This window comes from Meles meles, chromosome 7 (genome assembly GCF_922984935.1).
Source record: "Meles meles chromosome 7, mMelMel3.1 paternal haplotype, whole genome shotgun sequence".
Taxonomy (NCBI): Eukaryota; Metazoa; Chordata; class Mammalia; order Carnivora; family Mustelidae; genus Meles; species Meles meles.
Window position 1 is genome coordinate 118,017,641 of NC_060072.1, and position 17,863 is coordinate 118,035,503.

General features: G+C 41.4%; 1 protein-coding gene across 4 annotated transcripts in view; it reads left to right on the top strand.

Moving 5' to 3' along the window:
• NRP1 (neuropilin 1) overlaps window positions 1-17,863 on the top strand; it is a 135,775-nt gene that overhangs the window by 45,237 nt on the left and 72,675 nt on the right. For all 4 annotated transcript variants that reach the window (XM_046013001.1, XM_046013003.1, XM_046013002.1 and 1 more), the window contains exons 3-4: window positions 11,477-11,658; window positions 17,440-17,667. In XM_046013001.1, coding sequence (XP_045868957.1) covers window positions 11,477-11,658; window positions 17,440-17,667 — 410 coding nt within the window. The remainder of the gene's footprint in view (window positions 1-11,476; window positions 11,659-17,439; window positions 17,668-17,863) is intronic.

Consider the following 17,863-nt stretch of genomic DNA (forward strand, 5'->3'; position numbering starts at 1 on the left):
CAGAATACATGCCTGTTGAATACCTGCCTGTGAGGCAGGTATTCATGTATTAGTAAATGCACGCAGAAAACATACATGTAGGCATGTACTGGTAAAACTGGTAGCGGCCCAGGCATGTGCAGCCGATACACCTGCATTTTGAGTTAATAGAATTCTAAGTAATGAGGAAAAAGAGAACAAATACTATAAGCATGGGGTGCATTGAACTGTAAAGATGACTTATTCCGAACAGTATGTTGGTTTCAGTGAACATCAGGGACTAAAGAAAAGGCAGATCTCCCTGTGACGTGATCTGTTCTTCTCATGTGCATTTCTTTCTAGTATCATAAACGTATTAGGCTATACCTCAAAGAGTCATGTTCCTTGGTTATGGGTAGCTCTGTAGTTTGTACCCTGAATAAACTTTAGGGTCTACTGAACAGAAAAGCTGAATTCCAACTTCAGTCAATGTCCCTTGCCCATCTTAAAATTCAATTCCAGGTGGCTTTCCCTATTGGTGTCACTAAAAGGAAAAGAAATCTAATCTGTGTCACCAGACGCATTTTTCTTCAGCATTTTTTTTTCTTTTCACTTTTTCAGAAGACACAGGTAGTCATTTCAGGGTAAGTGACTCCTGCATCCCAGAATGAGTAATCTCACCTACCTGACACCAAAAAGGGCTTTTCCTAATTACTGCCCATCCCCTCCCCTCCCCCCAAAAAAAGAAAGAAAAAGAAAAAACCTTTAAAAAATGAATATTTGCCATCTTTAGTTCCGGCAACTTTGATTTGCAAACTACCTAGATCCCTACTGAATAATTACTAATTAATCAGGAGGCCTTTTTAAAAAAAAATTCTTAAAATTGGCACATTAGGTCATAGAGTTTAAAACAGGATTATCGCTTTATTTATTTTTCCAAAGGATGTGAAAGGAAACTTGAGGATTCTGATGTTGTGACTCCTTCAGCCAGAGTCACTGCCTTTCTAGACCGGGCAGCTGGACCCTGGGGGCCTCTATTGTACTTAATAATTAAGGGGGTTTTTTGAACAAATTCAGCACTGCATATTAATAGCACCAATTCAATGGCAGATCATTAAATCAGTTGGGTACCTCAGTGAAAATACTTAACAGATTTAGTGATTTTTAAAAAAACATATCGTGGAGCATATATATATATATATATATATATATATATATATACACACACACACACATATATATATATCTCCATATAATATAATGTCAATTTTATATATATATATATATATATATATATATATATATATATATATATATCTTTCATTCCATTATTGACAGTGGCTTTCATTGATTGATTCTTGGTGGTAGTACTGGGGCAGGACCTACTGTCATCCCAGATAGTACTTTGCAGAATAACAGGTCATATCCTAAAAGTTAACCATCTGACTGACAGTTCCCCCTGGGAGCTAACAGTAACTACATTTTCTGCACTCCCTTGACTACAGTCTGCTTTGAACTGGGTAGTGTACCTTTTGGAAGACAGAACTGTGCTCCCTTTACTTTCTATGTATTTGACTCTTTTCCTCCCCCTGCATTCCAACCTCACCCAGGAAGGGACATCAAGCCCTGCAAAGGCCATAACATGCATTATGTCATCTAATCCTCCCTCTCATTCCATAGGTTAATTATCATGTTGTCTATTTCTCAGGGAGCAACTGAGGCTCCCAGAGGTTGGTTAGTGACCTGCCCAAGACACTCAGCTGGTTAGGGACCGAGTGTGAGGCCTTGGATCACAGTCATCCCACTTTGGCTAAATTGACTGCCTGGTCAGGCAGGCGGCACTTCCTTGCCTCACTGGCCCCTTTGACCCTTGCGGGGAGGTCAAATATAGTGACACTTTTTGATAGATCTGAGGTGCCGGAGTGGTTTCTGAGGTTCAGAGCCTCGACCAGAACCCAGTCCTTCCTGCCCCAGTTCTCTCCACTAGACCAGTTAAAAGAGGCTCAGTTAACTTAAAAAAAAAATGTATATATGTATACACACACACACACACACACACACACACACACACATACTCCCTGTGGACGGTTGAGAAGAGAGGAGCAGAGAAAATATCCTTGATAGGAAAAAAAAAAAAAGCTTAAAGATGTAAGGATTTAAAATAAGTAAGAAGGAAGTAAATGTGTCCAAAAGCCCCCTCTGTCACTTCCTGATGGCTTGACTTGCTATATAAACCCATCTTGAGACAATCCATACAAGCAGTTCCTTTTTTTTTCCCTGAGAACAGTGGAAAGTTGGCAAGAAGTAAAAATTTTCTATGAAATAGGGAGGCGAACAAGTTGTAAATGATGTTAATATCTTCCAGATGGCACAGTTTTACTTGGGAACTGAATTGATTGTAATTAAAGGCATGTGAATTTTTCTATAAATACTGAACTTTGCAAGTTTGACACTAGAAGACTCTGTCACTTCTAGAACATAGTTGCTTTAAGGGAGGCGTTCCTTGTCTTCCATTTAAAATGCATCATTGGATTTCATAATCTGAGTTAAATCATAGAAATATTTTCCCATGTGAAGGACTTTTTTTTATCTTCCATGCCAATAAATCTTAATTACGAAGTGAGATCGCTCAGAAATGAGAAATTTAAGCTCTAAACATTTTCTATTAAAATTACATATTTTGACCATTATTTTACACCACATGTCTTGAATTCCTTTATATATTTATTTTTAAATTAAGCTTTTATCACTTTTCTGTCTCCAGACATATGTGTTGGGCAATCTTGGAAGTTCTGTTTTTGCTTCAGTCAGGAGAGTCTGGCTCATTCCAGAACCTTGCTTTCCTTACACTGCAAGCAATGCTTACAGGCTCAGAGCTCCCAAACCAGCAGCCAACATGACATGAGTACATTAAAACTGCTTCCACGATGACTTCAGTTTCCTAATCCTGCCCTTCGTCTTACCCTGGATCTACTAGTCTCTCCTCTATGGGGTGATGCAAGTAGATGATCCCTCTTGGCTTCAGTTTCTACTGTGGCTTCCAAGCTGCAGGTGTCCTGCCAGAGCTTGGACCGTGTGGTAGGCAGAATTCAAAGAAGGGCCCCCAGGCTCTTCAGTCCCTGGGACACCCACACCTCCTCCCAGTCATGCATTAATACAGGTGCTGCTACAAAGGGATTTTGCAGATTTAATCAAATTACCAGATCAGCTGACCTCAAGAAAGGGACACTATTTTGGATTAGACTGACCTAACCAGGTGAATCCCTAGAAGGGATTGAGCTCTTCCTGAAGAGCATGAGGCATGAGAAGAATTCACTGTGAGGCAGATTTCCTGCTGTTGGTTTTAAAGCTGGAGAGGGCCACATGACAACAAATGCAGGCGGCCCATAGGATCCGTCCCCAGCCAGCGAGAAAGTGGGAACCTGCCCTAACAGTGTGGGCTTTGACAAGGACACCAAGCTCAAGATAAGAAGGCAATCCTGCCAACACCTTGATTCTGACCTTGGGATACCCTGAGCCTGGAACCCCTGCCACCCCATGCCAGATTTCTGCACTATGGACCTAACAAATGTGTGTCGTTTCAGCCCCACCATCCGGGGTGATTTGTTATGCAGCAATAGGAAATGGTCTATTACCTGCTGGATATTTATTGTCTGTTTCTCTCCCATGCTGATCTATGCTGGTCTTGACTGGCCGTGACCCATGGTGGCCATCGGGGTCAATTGTCATCCCTTTGCAGTACTCCAGGGAGAGCCATTTAAGATCTCTTTTAATTTTACTCCAGTAAAACTTTTTTTTCTTTAACATTTTCTTTCTTCACTTTCGTAATGCCTCATTTCCTAGGACTGTTAACTCTCATATATATTATTATGATACTATCTAGCCTATTAATCATCAACTTTCTATAGCTGCAATAAAGTTATGGATATTCATTATTATGACCCTGAGGCATCACAAAAGCTTAAAGATGAAAATTTTGATGTGTGAGATTAGCTTTATGAGTTTTACTATATTCTGATTATTGTGAACAAGTTATCAACTACCTACATACAGAAACTCTTACTATACTGAATCAGCAGAGCCACCTTCTGGAAAAGATGCTAGGGAGACTGTATTGTGTTGGGATTTCCTGGAGAAGAGTTATCTAGAAGCCTGTGGACAAGTGCAAGATTAACACCGTTGTGGGCCTTTGAGGAGAACAATGACAAGACAAAAGCCAAAAATGTTTGCAACAGTTTTTTTGTTCCAAGAGAGCTGAGGGCATTGGCCTCCCATTTATCATCAGTGGAGCTGGTTGCAAGAGAGATGGTTTGGCTTCGGTATATCCAACAGCCACTGAGCTAAGCTGCCTGTTCTCTTCTGCACCAAGTACCTCCCCTCTGTGCAGCACAGGCCCAGCCAGCCAAGGCATCCTCCTTGCACTCTGGAACTTGTGCTCTGTACTGAGGAACTCTGGGTGGGGAAATGGAAATGCTGATAAAAACACTACTTTCCTACGATGAGTGGGGTCACCAACATGGCAGATAGCTACCCCACCTGAAAACCATCACCTCATGCCCTAACAGGGTCCAGAACATATTACTTAAGCGCAAATAGGCATAAACACATGATAAGTATAGATACAGTAAGAATATGGACTGAAAGTTAGGGTTGCATCAGAAGGGTAACTAGACTTGGGATGTGTCAAAAGGATTGCCAGAATAGATGTAGGGGAGTCTGAATTTTAGAAAGGGCCAATACAAGTGAAAAGGAGCACTAGTTCAAAGATTGATGTCCTACAGTCCTGCTTATAGTAATACACAGTGTATGTACAGGAAGAAAAAAATGTATATATGTGAAAAATATATATATATCTTTAGGAAAAGGTATTTAACGTTATTTTCATGAGGGAAAAATTACTTTCTATCTTAGAAACAAACCTTAAAGGGGACTATGACAAAAATAATAAAGCAGTATTTTGTCTATTGTACAAATTTTAAAATGTTGTTAGATTCAGAATGGCTTTCGTAGAAATTGGCACTGGGTAGAATTGGCCAGGTCATAGTCCAACCCCTCTGTTCCTCTGAAAACACGGAGGGCTCTCTGGCCAGGTCCTCTCACCGCTCTGAGTCTGAGTGTTGCCACCTCCTCCAGGAAGGGGAATGACCCAGGCCAGTTCTTGCCCTGGTGGCAGTCAGAGGGGCCTGCCCTTCCCACTCAGCCAGCCTGGGGAGTGTGGATGGGTCTGCATCATTCAGGCTCTGCCCGCGCCCGAGCCTCGCGGGAGCCATCTGTGCTCAGGCCAAGGGTGCTGGCGCTGGGAAGAAACCCAGATTCCACCTGCTCTTCGGCATCCTTCCTCTGTTTCATGTCCATTTCTCTACTGTCCAGGCTGGGCTGGGCTTCTCATCACATGGTCTCTGAACAACCGGCTGAGCAGGGGGACCACGACCAGGACTAGAATAGCTCTAGAAGAAGGTCCATTCAATGGCCACCATCAATTCCACTGAAACTTTTGACTCCTGTCACTCCCTGGAGGCCGAGGGCTCTCTTTGCTTCTGTCTCTGTCGCACATACACACGTGCACATAGACCTCTGCACACACCCAGATGTCTGGATATAGCTCCAGCATGATGGTAAGAAAAATCAATGAAATATTAGTTGATGTGGCATGTTTCTAGCAAGAATGACCAGTTGCAAAATGAATTATGAGTTGTGAATGAATAATGCTAAATTAATAAGGTCATACCCATCCTCTCTACCTCCCAAAAAGTATGTATGAAAGGGAGTAACAAGAGCAGAAATTGGAATCAAATTTGCCCAAAAGTAGGCAATGTCGAAAGGATACAAATTTTTAAAAAATTTAATATCTTTAAAATATTTAAAAATTTTTTTTTATTTTTTAAAAATTAAAAAAAAGAAAGGATATAAATTATTCCATCTGTTGTCTCCCTGCCCAGTGCTTCCCCAAGGCCATGCTCCCACTGGGCGGGCACCCAGTAAGTGCGTTCCTGGGATCACTGTACAGACTATGGTAGACAGTACATCTGACAGCACTTAGTAACATGGAAATTACTGTACAAATGGCAAGTGTAACTGTCAACATTTCAGACAGTGTAACATCAAATCTCATTCATTTTATTTTTCTAGTACAAAAAGAAAATAAAATTTTGAAAAAAAATTTTTTTAAAAAGCACCCCAACCTTCGGCTCAGGTCATGATCTCAGGGTCCTGGGATCAAGCCTCGCATCGGGCTCTCTGCTCAGCAGGGAGCCTGCTTCCCTCTCTCTCTCTCTGACTGCCTCTCTGTCTACTTGTGAGCTCTCTCTGTCAAATAAATAAATAAAATCTTTAAAAATAAATAAATAAAATAAAAAGCACCCCGAGACTTTCATTGATCCAGCTGTTGAAAAAAAAAAAAGGCAAAGCTTGTGATTTACTTCTAAATAAAATATCATAAAAAAATAGTGTCTTCTGACCAAGAAATAAAAAATTGTTAGCTAGGCAATAAGGTACTGATTTGCTACTTTATATATAGGTAATGAATGCTTTTCAAAGTAACAGTCCATTTGGCTACAAAGGAACATTGACTTGGGGTGCCTGGGTGGCTCAGTTGGTTAAGTATCTGACTCTTGATCTCAGCTCAGGCCTTGATCTCAGGGTTGTGAGTTGAAGTCCTACACTGGGATCCATACTTAAAAAATAAATAATAAAAACAAATAAATAAAAGAACACTGATCCATTGTAAAAATTTTGAGAAATATAGAAATAATTAAGGATGTCATCTCACTACCCAGAGATAATCACTTAATCACGGCCCAGCATACTTCCTTACGGTTCTCCTTCCGCGAACTGAGACTATACTGTAGATAGGGGTTGATATTCTAATTTTTCACTTAATGATATCCTAACATTTTTCCTATGTTATAAAAAATAATTTATCCAGTAAGCTTTTTAATGACTGAATAATATTCCATGATATGATTGTATATAAATTCCTTCTCATTTCCTTCCTGCCTGACTCTTGTTATTCTAAATAAAGCTTCAGGCATTGGTTTTGCATAAATATTTGATATTATTCCAGGTTATTTCCTTTGCATGGATTTCTAAAAATTGCTTTTACTAATAAGGGGCTATGAACCTTGTAAGCCTCTTCATATATCTTGATTAGGACACTGCAAGCAAGCCAGAATGTAGGGGCAAATCTCATGTAAAATCACTCAGAAACACAGATGCAGACTAATTGGCTCCTCCTAGCTCCGTCACTGTGTATTTTTATTTCCAAATCCTCTCTCTAATGCTCTGAGAGTAAAGCCTGTTCTCTTCTGGGGAATATGTAAGGTAATTCTTGGACAGCGGTGTGGTAATCGTTTACAGGTTGTTCAGTAGGGATAGCTATTAATTCCTGGTGCAAAGTAAACCAAAGATCCAAAGAAACACATTTTTGCAGGTGAAAATTATGTTAGCCAACATCATTTCTCACTCCGGTTTATGATGTCAGGTATCAAATTTCTCCATTATTAATGTGCGGACGCACGTGGGGGTAGAGCCTCTTGGAAGGAGATGAAAAAGCCGCCAGCACCTATGAACCCCCTTCCTAATCATGGGAGCCGGTCCGGGAGCGGCGAGGGCTGGGTACAGTAGCTCCCCAGCACAGACAACACCGTGCAGAGGATCAGCTTTCTCTCCATTAGTGGGCTCCACCGTGGACAGTCGGGTTTCATTCCTACTCGCCGGAGAAACCCTGGCTTGAGTAAAAGGCGCTCTCCATCTGTTAGCACTGCTTACCTGTAAAGCTTCTGCGAGCATTCTTTAATGACTGAATGCATTCCTCGTTTTCCCATCACGTCTCCCCCTACTTGGCTATTTTCCTAAAACTGTAATTCAAACTTTCCAAAAGAAAAAATAATCTCTGGCTAATCCTTTCAAGAATTCTTCGAAGGAAATCTTTATTCTTTTATCACTCTTAAGGGAAACCTAACTCGTGATTAGTATTAGGATTCAGAGTGTTTTCACCATACGCGTATACGTGAGTCGGGTGAAAGCATGGGAGCAGAAAGTCCTTTAGTGCCAAGAGCTTGCACTCGGAAGCCGGGGACACTCCTGAGAAGAGCCACGGGCGTACTACACCCTAAAATGGGAACCATGGGAAAGGGTCCTTTAATCTTAAAAGAGTTCGTTCCTAGTAAATACCGGCTGCTTTACCATTATGAGCACAGAAAGGGAAAGCATTTAGGCAGGAGATTTAAGAAGAGAAATGGCAGGATGCCTAAAGAGGGAGGAGCGGTGGTTTGTGCTCTGAAATATTCCAAAAATTCACATGATATTTACATGCCTGTGATGATAAGTGGATAGGATGAGGTTTGAGGAAGGGCTTTCCTGGGTGGGACCCATGTCTGCTCTGGCCCAGGCCCCCGCACAGAAGGATGGTGCCCTGTGGACTCAGACAGGGCTCCTTGGAACCTGGAGGATTCACTTTCTGGAGCCAGGCTCTGCCCAGACAGACGCGCCCACTAGCAGACCCTGTCTCCAGCTTTGGTGCGTCCGATTCCCTAGACATAACTTCCGGCAGCCGTGATGTGTCGGTTCAGAATGAGAGGCACACACGTGCCCCTGTGGTCACCTGTGTAGGTCCCGCCGTCATGACCGGGGATCGTGACATTCCAAGGAACGCAGTGTTTGCCACACTGGAGCAGTAACAGAGCAATGTGCAGCAGGCTGGGCGAGCGAAATTTGCAAACTCAGGATCCTGGGCCTCAGGCCAAGGCAGGCTGGGTGCGTTGCTGTGGTGACACATTTAGTCTCTAGGGAGGGATGCTGGCACACCGGCTGCATTCCTGGCCCCACGTTTGCCAGCAAGAAACTTATGGAGAGGAACTGGTATCAACTCCAGAGGGAGATGCAAGCTGCTTTCTTAACTTCCTTGGCAGCACCAACCTTTGCAACTTGTGCACATAAACCCTCCTGAATATTTACATGAATTGCTATTTGTGACACTCTTTGGGGCCCTGTTGGATGGTGCTTTGAAGGGAAGTGCTAAAACGATAGCAGCACTCCAGTTTATAAACGTAACTATTGTATCCCTGAATAATTCAATCTCCTAAAATTGGCACTTAACGATGCAATGACTTATCTCTTGCTGGGAGGGGATTCTAATCCCGCTCCTCCTTTTAAAAATAGCTTTTCCTGTTGCCAAGAGGAGAGCCTGGTATTTACTATTAGAAGATATGTGAATTAAAATACCAGGTTCTTTTCCTGTAGCAACTCACTAGCCCTATATTGGCTGAGCTCTCTCCTACGTGGGAGAAAAGACTCCTCCCAGAAGCACCCTGAGTTCTTGGGAAAGCCTGACCCACCTCTCTTACTGGATCCTGGGAAGCACAACGCCCTCGGAGTTGGCCCCTTAGTATTCAGACCATGTCAAGATTCAAGTAAAAAGCCTAGACTGCATCGTCACCAGGCCCAACATAGTCCAATAGTTCAAATCACAGTTAAATTATAAGCAAGCATGGGGCAAAGCTTGCAGATCTGTCTAGTCAATGCAGCAGTAGAGATAAAAGGAATTACTACATAAATGCCAACATAGAGGCTTTAATGAATACAGAGATGGTGTTCTTTCCAGGCTTTTCCAGACTGCCCCCAGTCAGCTGTAAAAGGCTTGCAAGGATTTTGAACCTAATGCTTTCTTCCTCCTTCTCCTCCACTTTTTCCTCTCCTCCTCCTGCTTCTTTTTTTTTTTTTTAAGATTTTATTTATTTATTTGACAGACAGAGATCACAGGCAGAGAGTCAGGCAGAGAGAGAGCAGGAAGCAGGCTCCCTGCTGAGCAGAGAGCCGAGCCCCATGCGGGGCTCCATCCCAGGACGCTGGGATCATGACCCGAGCCAAAGGCAGAGGCTTAACCCACTGAGCCACCCAGGCGCCCCTCCTGCTTCATCTTTTAACATGCAAAACATCTCCCAAAGTATTGGGGACCAAACAGTTGCTCTGTGGAGGTCTGTAGTTTTGCCAAGGGACAGTGATGCTACCCCACCAGTGATTACTACTGGAAACATCAGAGGCAGCAAAGGAAATGCAGTTAATACAATAATTCACATATGTTAATGCTTAGTTCCATCAATGTCAGCTTTCTTTTCTTCTTGATATACACAAAGCTGGCACACAATTTTAACTGATGAGGTAATGTCATTTTTAATTTAGAGAGCCTTAAGCTGTCCACTCTCACTAGTGATATCATCTTTGCCGTTCTCTCGGGAGACTTTATGTAAACATAAGTAATGTGTCCTGGACAGTTTGAAAAGGGATTGTTAAAGATGACATTGGTCATCAGAAAGATTTCCCCCACTTTGATCTCCTTTAAATTGCCAGATATAGTTTATATTACGGCCATATTTTAGCCATTCCTGAAATTAATATATCCCAGGACTTTTGAACCAAGTTAAACACAGAAATAAAACGAAGGTTTGAAATGAACGGATTGTAATGTTTTCATGTCAGGGCTGGAAGAAAAACGGAAGACAGCTCAGGTTCTCTGGCTCCTAGGTGACTCGGTAAATAACAGGAGAGGAAAGGGAAAGACGCTGAGAAATGGATAACACCAAACAAACAAGAATCTCTCCATTTTCCAGAAGGATGCTAGTCTATTGGAGACAGCTCCCTTTTGGAAACAAACAAAAAAATATGTGTTAACTCAGTGCTGTGTTTAGAATAATCTTTTATCACGACTTCCTTTACCATTTGTCTCCTCGGGGGTTTTGTTCTTCGGCCTGAATGTGGTTTTTTTTCTTTAATCACATCACTTTGGTGACTTCAAGTATGCCACATTTCCTTCCAAACAACAGTGTTCCTTTAAAGATTCAGCCTGGTGGGTGTAAACAAAGTAACTTTCCATGTTTAAATAAGCGTTTTTCTTCCGAGAGATGATGTTCTGCAATTCCAGATAGTCTTGGGGCAGATGATCTCTGTCTTAACCACTGTGGGTACCGAGAGAGGTTTTTTCCCCTAAGAAGTCTGGAGTTTGGTAGAATTGAGTTAAATCGTAAAGAATCTGTTTATTATTCTGTGGCCATATGTTTAGAGGGTCGCTCACAGAAATCAAAGTATTGTTCATGGAAAGCTCCAGCCAAGGAGACATTTTGAATTCATAAAAGAACTTCACAGTTTGAAAAGAATGAATAGCATTATATATTGACACCCCACCACCCTAGACAAAGGAACACAATTTAATACTAGAGAATTGTGCTCGTGAGATTTTTCTTTTTCTTGTTAATTGGTTACTTTAAGTGACATTGTCTGCAAGTATAATGGACACCATTATTCTTAATAGTTCTGTGTTGCCAGATGATGTACACAGACATGATGTAGTCCATTTCAATTATTTCATTTCGCTGAATTTTTCTCCCTCCATGAAACACAGTGGTGCATGCAGATAGCACTGTTTTCCTGACAGACTGTGCTGCATAGGGCTGCCTTCTAAATCACTGAAACTACGAGGGCATTTCTCGCTAACCTCTTATTTTCTTCCATATTTCTGTGCTAGGTATGACTACGTGGAAGTCATCGATGGGGAGAATGAAAATGGACGCTTGTGGGGGAAGTTCTGCGGAAAGATTGCCCCTTCTCCTGTAGTGTCTTCAGGGCCCTTTCTCTTTATCAAATTTGTCTCTGACTATGAGACACATGGCGCTGGATTTTCCATACGTTATGAAATCTTCAAGAGAGGTGAGTGACTTCCCGTAGAACAAGTATGGCTCAATGTTCATTCACGTTGTTTGATTCCATGAAAGACCAAACGAAAAGAAGACAAGACGTAATGCTTTTATCTTTTTGTGAAAAATCGTGTATGTTCCCACTACAAAACTGTTGGAAAATACTTTTCCCAAAGAAAAATTACCCGATGTATGGAGGAAGTTATGTTTAAATTTAAGTATTTCAGGACTCAAAATTGCATCATTCTAATATGCTGACCAGTGTTTATAAGACATATATTCTGTAAAACTCTTTTAAGAGCCTTTATTCTTAGCTTGCTTCTTCAAAAGGAAGTCTGATCTGCCCTCGAAGTGTGAGTTCCTTCATTAAAAATGTGTGAGTCCCTTTTACCTTAAAGCCATGTGCATCCTTTTCCCTTTGTTTTATTACAAAATTCACAACTGGTATTTCCCAGGAAAAGCAAAGTTGTCCACTATCCTTCGAGTTTTCTAAAGCGATTGAAGGAAGAAGAGCTTTTCTATTAATGTCCGTTAAGAAGAGGAATAGTTGGGGAAAGAAGCTCTTGGAAGAAACTGAACAGTAAAGCTTTAAATGTTATTCCCCTTAGGAAATCAAGATCCTTCTCCCTCTCCAATATAATCACTTAGTCATCTATTCCAATGATATATATTGAGATAGATAGAACCTGACAATTCCTAGTCTCATAGCCTTAAGAAATTGAACGCATATATCAATCAATAGATAAACAATGTATCTTTATCTGGATGTCACTATTTTTCAACAAGAGCTATTAGATTCCTTTAATGTGTTAAATTCAACCTTCTCTTTTAAGTTGACAGTAATGTGGGGAATGGGGGACCAATCCAGGGCCAGAGGTTCAAGATCTGAGTGTGTTGTCTTAGAATATAGGAGAAAACCTTTTTTAATAGGGGGAAAAAATGTAGCCACATCAATTACAGATTCTCAGCAGTAACTGAGAGATTAAAAAAAAAAAAAGAGTCATTAAGTTTCTGGGATCATTGGTACAACTTTTTAAAATTTTAAAGAAATCTGGCACTGTCCCCCCATAAGTATGGAGAGAGGGAGACAACTTTCTTCAAAAATTTATATAAGCATATACTTAGAAAACCTATAGCATAAGTAATAGTCTATATACAACATCAGTATGTACAGCTGATTACGTGTGTACTTATTTTCTTGTATGGAAAGCTGCTTGACCTGTTCTATAAATCATATTTACATGTATGCATATGTACACACACGTATTGTACACGTATGCATATGTATAAACACGTCTACATTTGCTTGCTTGCCTGCCTATGGCACTATCAAAGAAAACATGGGGTCGGAAAAGAGTTGAGGAGTAGCCTTTCATTTGCACTGCTTCTCAAAGATCTGAAGATGGTTGAAAAAGAGAGCGAGAGCTCGGTAACTAAGTCATTAAGAATTCTTCTTCTTCCTTCCAAATGAACTCAGCTCCCTACGATTCCATTCCCTGGAGGTACTGTCCTTTCCCTGCCCTGGTCTCCAACACCACCCTTGAGACTTGAAGCCTTAGTTCTTCTCTCTCTTCATTTCCCTACATTCAATGTGGCTTCTAGTTCTTTTGAATTTATATCCACAAATCTCCAAAAGTCATGCTGCCTTTTTGGGTCCGCAGCCACTAACTGAACTGGCCCAATTTGGGTTCTCCCTATGTTTTCTCATCCTATACACAACTTCTCGAATGGTCACCAACCCATTGTCCCTGAGATGCCTTTGGCAGCTGTCCATCACCCATGGGGTCAAGCTTCAATATCCCATTGGGTCAATCATTGGGACTAAATGCGAAGTTAATTCTGCCTTTGACTATCTTCGTGAATGTTCTGAGCCTCAGAATCCTCATCTGGTAAATGGATAATAGTGTCCAGGACCGGCTTGTGGTGAAGATCGGTTGAAATGGAAACATGGGAAGCATGGAGCCAGTGCCTGTCACCAAAAATGTCTTCAGTAAACTCAAGCCATGACAACGCTCATGGATATGGCTTGTGCTATCAGATTGCAGAGTGCTTGCTCCTTAACCTCCACGGAAACCTGGCTCTAAACTTATTCTTGTTGGGAAGCTTTTCCTAATTCTTCTACTTTTTTTTCCTATGTATATACCCGACTTGTTCCCTACACATGAGTACAACACACACATATGCATACTATACACACACACAGATGTGTTTTGCTAACCATTATGTTTCTCCTTAATATTTTCAAATTTGTTCATGTGTGCATAGTTCATTTTCCAACCAGATTGGTACCACCTGAAAAAATGCAAAGAAAATATCTTACCCCCTCCTACCTCACTGTACATACTGCATTCTTACAGGGGCTCCACAGGAAGTCATTAGCTAATACAGTACACTAATGCATACATATACAAGTTCATGGACTTTTTTTTTCCCGAAAAAGCCATTTAATGATATTATAGAATCCATGAATCTCCTTTAAAAAAAAATACCACTTCTTCCAGACTACAGCAATTTCAATTTTCCTCAAAACACATACATTATACTAATCATAGTTGAACCAATAAATGAGCTTTTCACCTGCTGACCTTGAGACCTTAGAACTGGGAATAGATTACAGTTCTAAGGAAAATTTAGGCCATTCCTGCATCCCTAAGGTTGCATTTCAAGAAGACCACCTTTGCCTGACAGTCAACAAAGCCTATCCCCTCCCCTCCTCTTCCCATGCCTTCTGGAGACACCCTGGACACCCTGATTTTCTCCCCAGGTTCCCCACTTTCCCCTTGTCCATGTCTTTTCCTAGGTGCTGAAAGCTTAGGCCACCCCCCTAAAATTATTCCCACTCACCAAAAAAAATTCTCCAGGAAACCCATGCTTCCCTACCTATCACTCTTTCCCTGTCCTTCCCTTGGCCTGAGTCATCCAGGCTCAATGGCTGGAAGAAGCTGGAGACATTTTCTGTGGGTTTCTATGTGGGGAAGGCACATTTATTGAAAGCAAGATTGGTCACTTCATATATTATTTGGTTAAGAGTCTGCATATTTAATAATAATTCCAAAGAGAGTATCTTAGCTATTATTATTATATATCCTAATGTCATTAACAATGTGGCATGGCCTTCTTACAGCTGCACAAGGTCCCCTAAGTCTTACAAATAACATCCAAAGCACGGTGTTCAAGGGCTGCCAATGCCAAGTGGGCACCTCTCACACCAGCACCTTGCTCACTCGTAGGCACATGGGGCTGCTCGCCCTCCCTCCTGTTTAGTGCTTGTGTACACTCTGCAGCATTCCTTAACCCACACCACTGCCTTGATCCTCTTTGGGAAGCGCTTCCTCAACAGTGGTAAACCTACACAACCGTGAGCAAGAAAAATATTAACACAAATCGTGATGTTTACAGGAGGAAGCAGGAAATTATAGAATCTCTTTAAGTTTGAAGGGCTCTTTTTTCCCAAAATCCCAAAGCCCACCTCCCATTTGTTATACACAGAATCTGAGGACCAGGAAGGTTAGGAGGCCACCTAAGGTTACACAGCAGGTTAGCAGTAGAGTTGGACTAGAACTCAGATCTGGTGCTCAATCTAGTTCTCATCCACTGCCCCCATAGAATTTCTCCAATTTTTGTTGCATACCTAGGCTAGCTTCAGTGAAGGCATTGAAATTTATTTGATTTTGAAAATATGCCCTTGGGGCGCCTGGGTGGCTCAGTTGGTTGAGGATCTGCCTTCGGCTCAGGTTGCAATCCCAGGGTCCTGGGATCAAGACCCGAGTCAGACTCCCTGCTCAGTGAGGAGCCCGCTTCACCCTCTCCCTCTACCCGATGCTAGCCCTGCTTGTGTGCTCTCTCTCTGTCTCTCTGACAAATAAATAAATAAAATCTTTAAAAAAAAAAAGTATGCCCTTAATTCCTATCATTTTTTTTCTCTCATTAAATTTTGATCTCACCTAGGCAATTTTATCTTTTTAAGAAGGAGAAAATATTAGTATTGAATTAAAGCCTGCTGTCAGTTTGCCTTACAAGGGCCTAGCCAAAGCATTATTTTTGCCCCAGGCAGGAAGCTGGAGGTCTCCAGGGTCATTGTTCCTAAATAAAAGGGCTTCCAGTATCATAAATCTATTATTTCAAATTGCTGATTTGCATTAGCATAGTCACTGCCATTTTCTAAGCAAGCCACTAACTTGGAAACATTATAAACAGTACAGCACCTTTCATAATCTTCTCACCTGTATCTGACATGGTAAAATGCCACGTATTAGTAACTTTAACTAGAATCAGATAAATAAGTATCTGCAGCCATCATGGCGAAGGGTGAGCCACAACTGAGAAGGTTTTCACAGGCATTTTAAACCAGTCAGACCTCTACAGGCCGGGTTTATTGTGCTCAGCTAATAAGTCTTATTCTTCCGCATGTCTAGTGCCATAGACATCTAATATGTACATGGGGAGCAAGCAATTGATTTGTTTACTCAAAAGGCTGCCAGATGCACGGAGTTGGAGATTCAGAGTACCAACCCTAGACACTAAAAAATAGAGATCTGCTATTTAAATTTAATCTGTATTGATGACTACACTGTTGCCTCTAGGACTTGGCTCTGTGGGAGAATATTTAGTTAAGAACATTCTCAACAAACCTCCTTATTTAGAGTTGAACCCATGCATGCCATCACGGGACGCCCATCAGTGAGACAATGCCCCGGAGAAGAATGGTTGAACTTAACTTTCCCCCAGGTTGGATCTTGAGTTTCGAAAGGGTCAAGTCATCTCCAATTCCAGGAGAGATTTAAGATCTCTTTGGAAAATCATGCCAGTGGTGGCGGTGATAAGGGGCCAAGCTGATGGGCTCACATTCTTGCAGATGGGCCATTTCCACTGGTGGTGAATACCATCCCTTGTGGTCCTGGCTGATTTGAATTGACATTGTGGTCATCCCCACGGTCAAAAGGTCAACTTGCAATTCATGTGTGTATGAGCTTGACCAATGTAAATTACAGATTCGCATAATTTGTAAAGTATTGATAACACTGGCTAGTCATTGAAATTAAACTCTATAAATGTGTGCATTACACACCCACACATATATATTAAAAAATAGTTTTAGAATGACACTGTATCTGCTACTTTGGGGAAGGCAACGATGTCAACATTGATATCAAGTGACTTCTAGCAACACGGCCTGTAATCACAGTTTATCGTGCCCTCACTAACAGCCACACTTTACCGGCACACCTGTGTCAACACCACTCAGAATGAGTCACTCACCCTGGGTACATGTACGAATTACCTTTCACATTTAGTTTGTCAAAGAGGCATAGGTCACATCTGGCAGAGTTACTGAGTCACTGGTGTAGGAATCTGAAACCCAAACTCCCTCCACTGAGTTCTCTCCCTCGCCTTTGTAAATGTTCTATTTCACCAATAAAGGGCTGTCAGCCTCAAGATTTAAAGATTTAAGCTTGAAGGGGCTATAATTATTTCTCTAGGGCTCTGTCGAGATTTCTGTAGCTTACTCATTCATTGTTCCCACATGATTTTATATTTGTCATTTTTTTCCTCTGCAACAGCAGAAGTTTTTAAATTGCTTCACACAAATGGAAAACTAAGGGGAACACAATAAATCTGAACTTGACTTTCCATACTTATCGCTCCTATGAAAAGGCTGAGTAATGAATGATTAGGACAGTGATTGTAATGGTGAGCTTTTATTAGAAAGATATGTTGCCTTTGCTCAGGTTATTTCTTGGTAAAGTCGTGTGAGTGGGATTTTACTTTGCTCCTTCTTTTCTTTTACTCCCAGGTCCTGAATGTTCCCAGAATTACACAACATCCAGTGGAGTGATAAAGTCCCCCGGATTCCCTGAAAAATATCCCAACGGCCTTGAATGCACTTATATTATCTTTGCACCAAAGATGTCAGAGATTATCCTGGAATTTGAAAGCTTTGACCTGGAGCTCGACTCAAATCCTCCCGGGGGGATGTTCTGTCGCTATGACCGGCTAGAAATCTGGGATGGATTCCCTGATGGTAAGAAGGGCAGGAAGCATCCCAAAAAGGGAAAAATCTGGGGGAAGGACCCTCGGATACTTTTACAAGTGTCATGATACATGCAACTTAAAAAAAAAAAAAAAATAGCTCAAAAGTAGGAGGGAAAACAAACCAAAATGGTAAGTCTCTTTATGCAAAGCAGCAATGAAACATTTCAGTTCAAAAGACTATAATT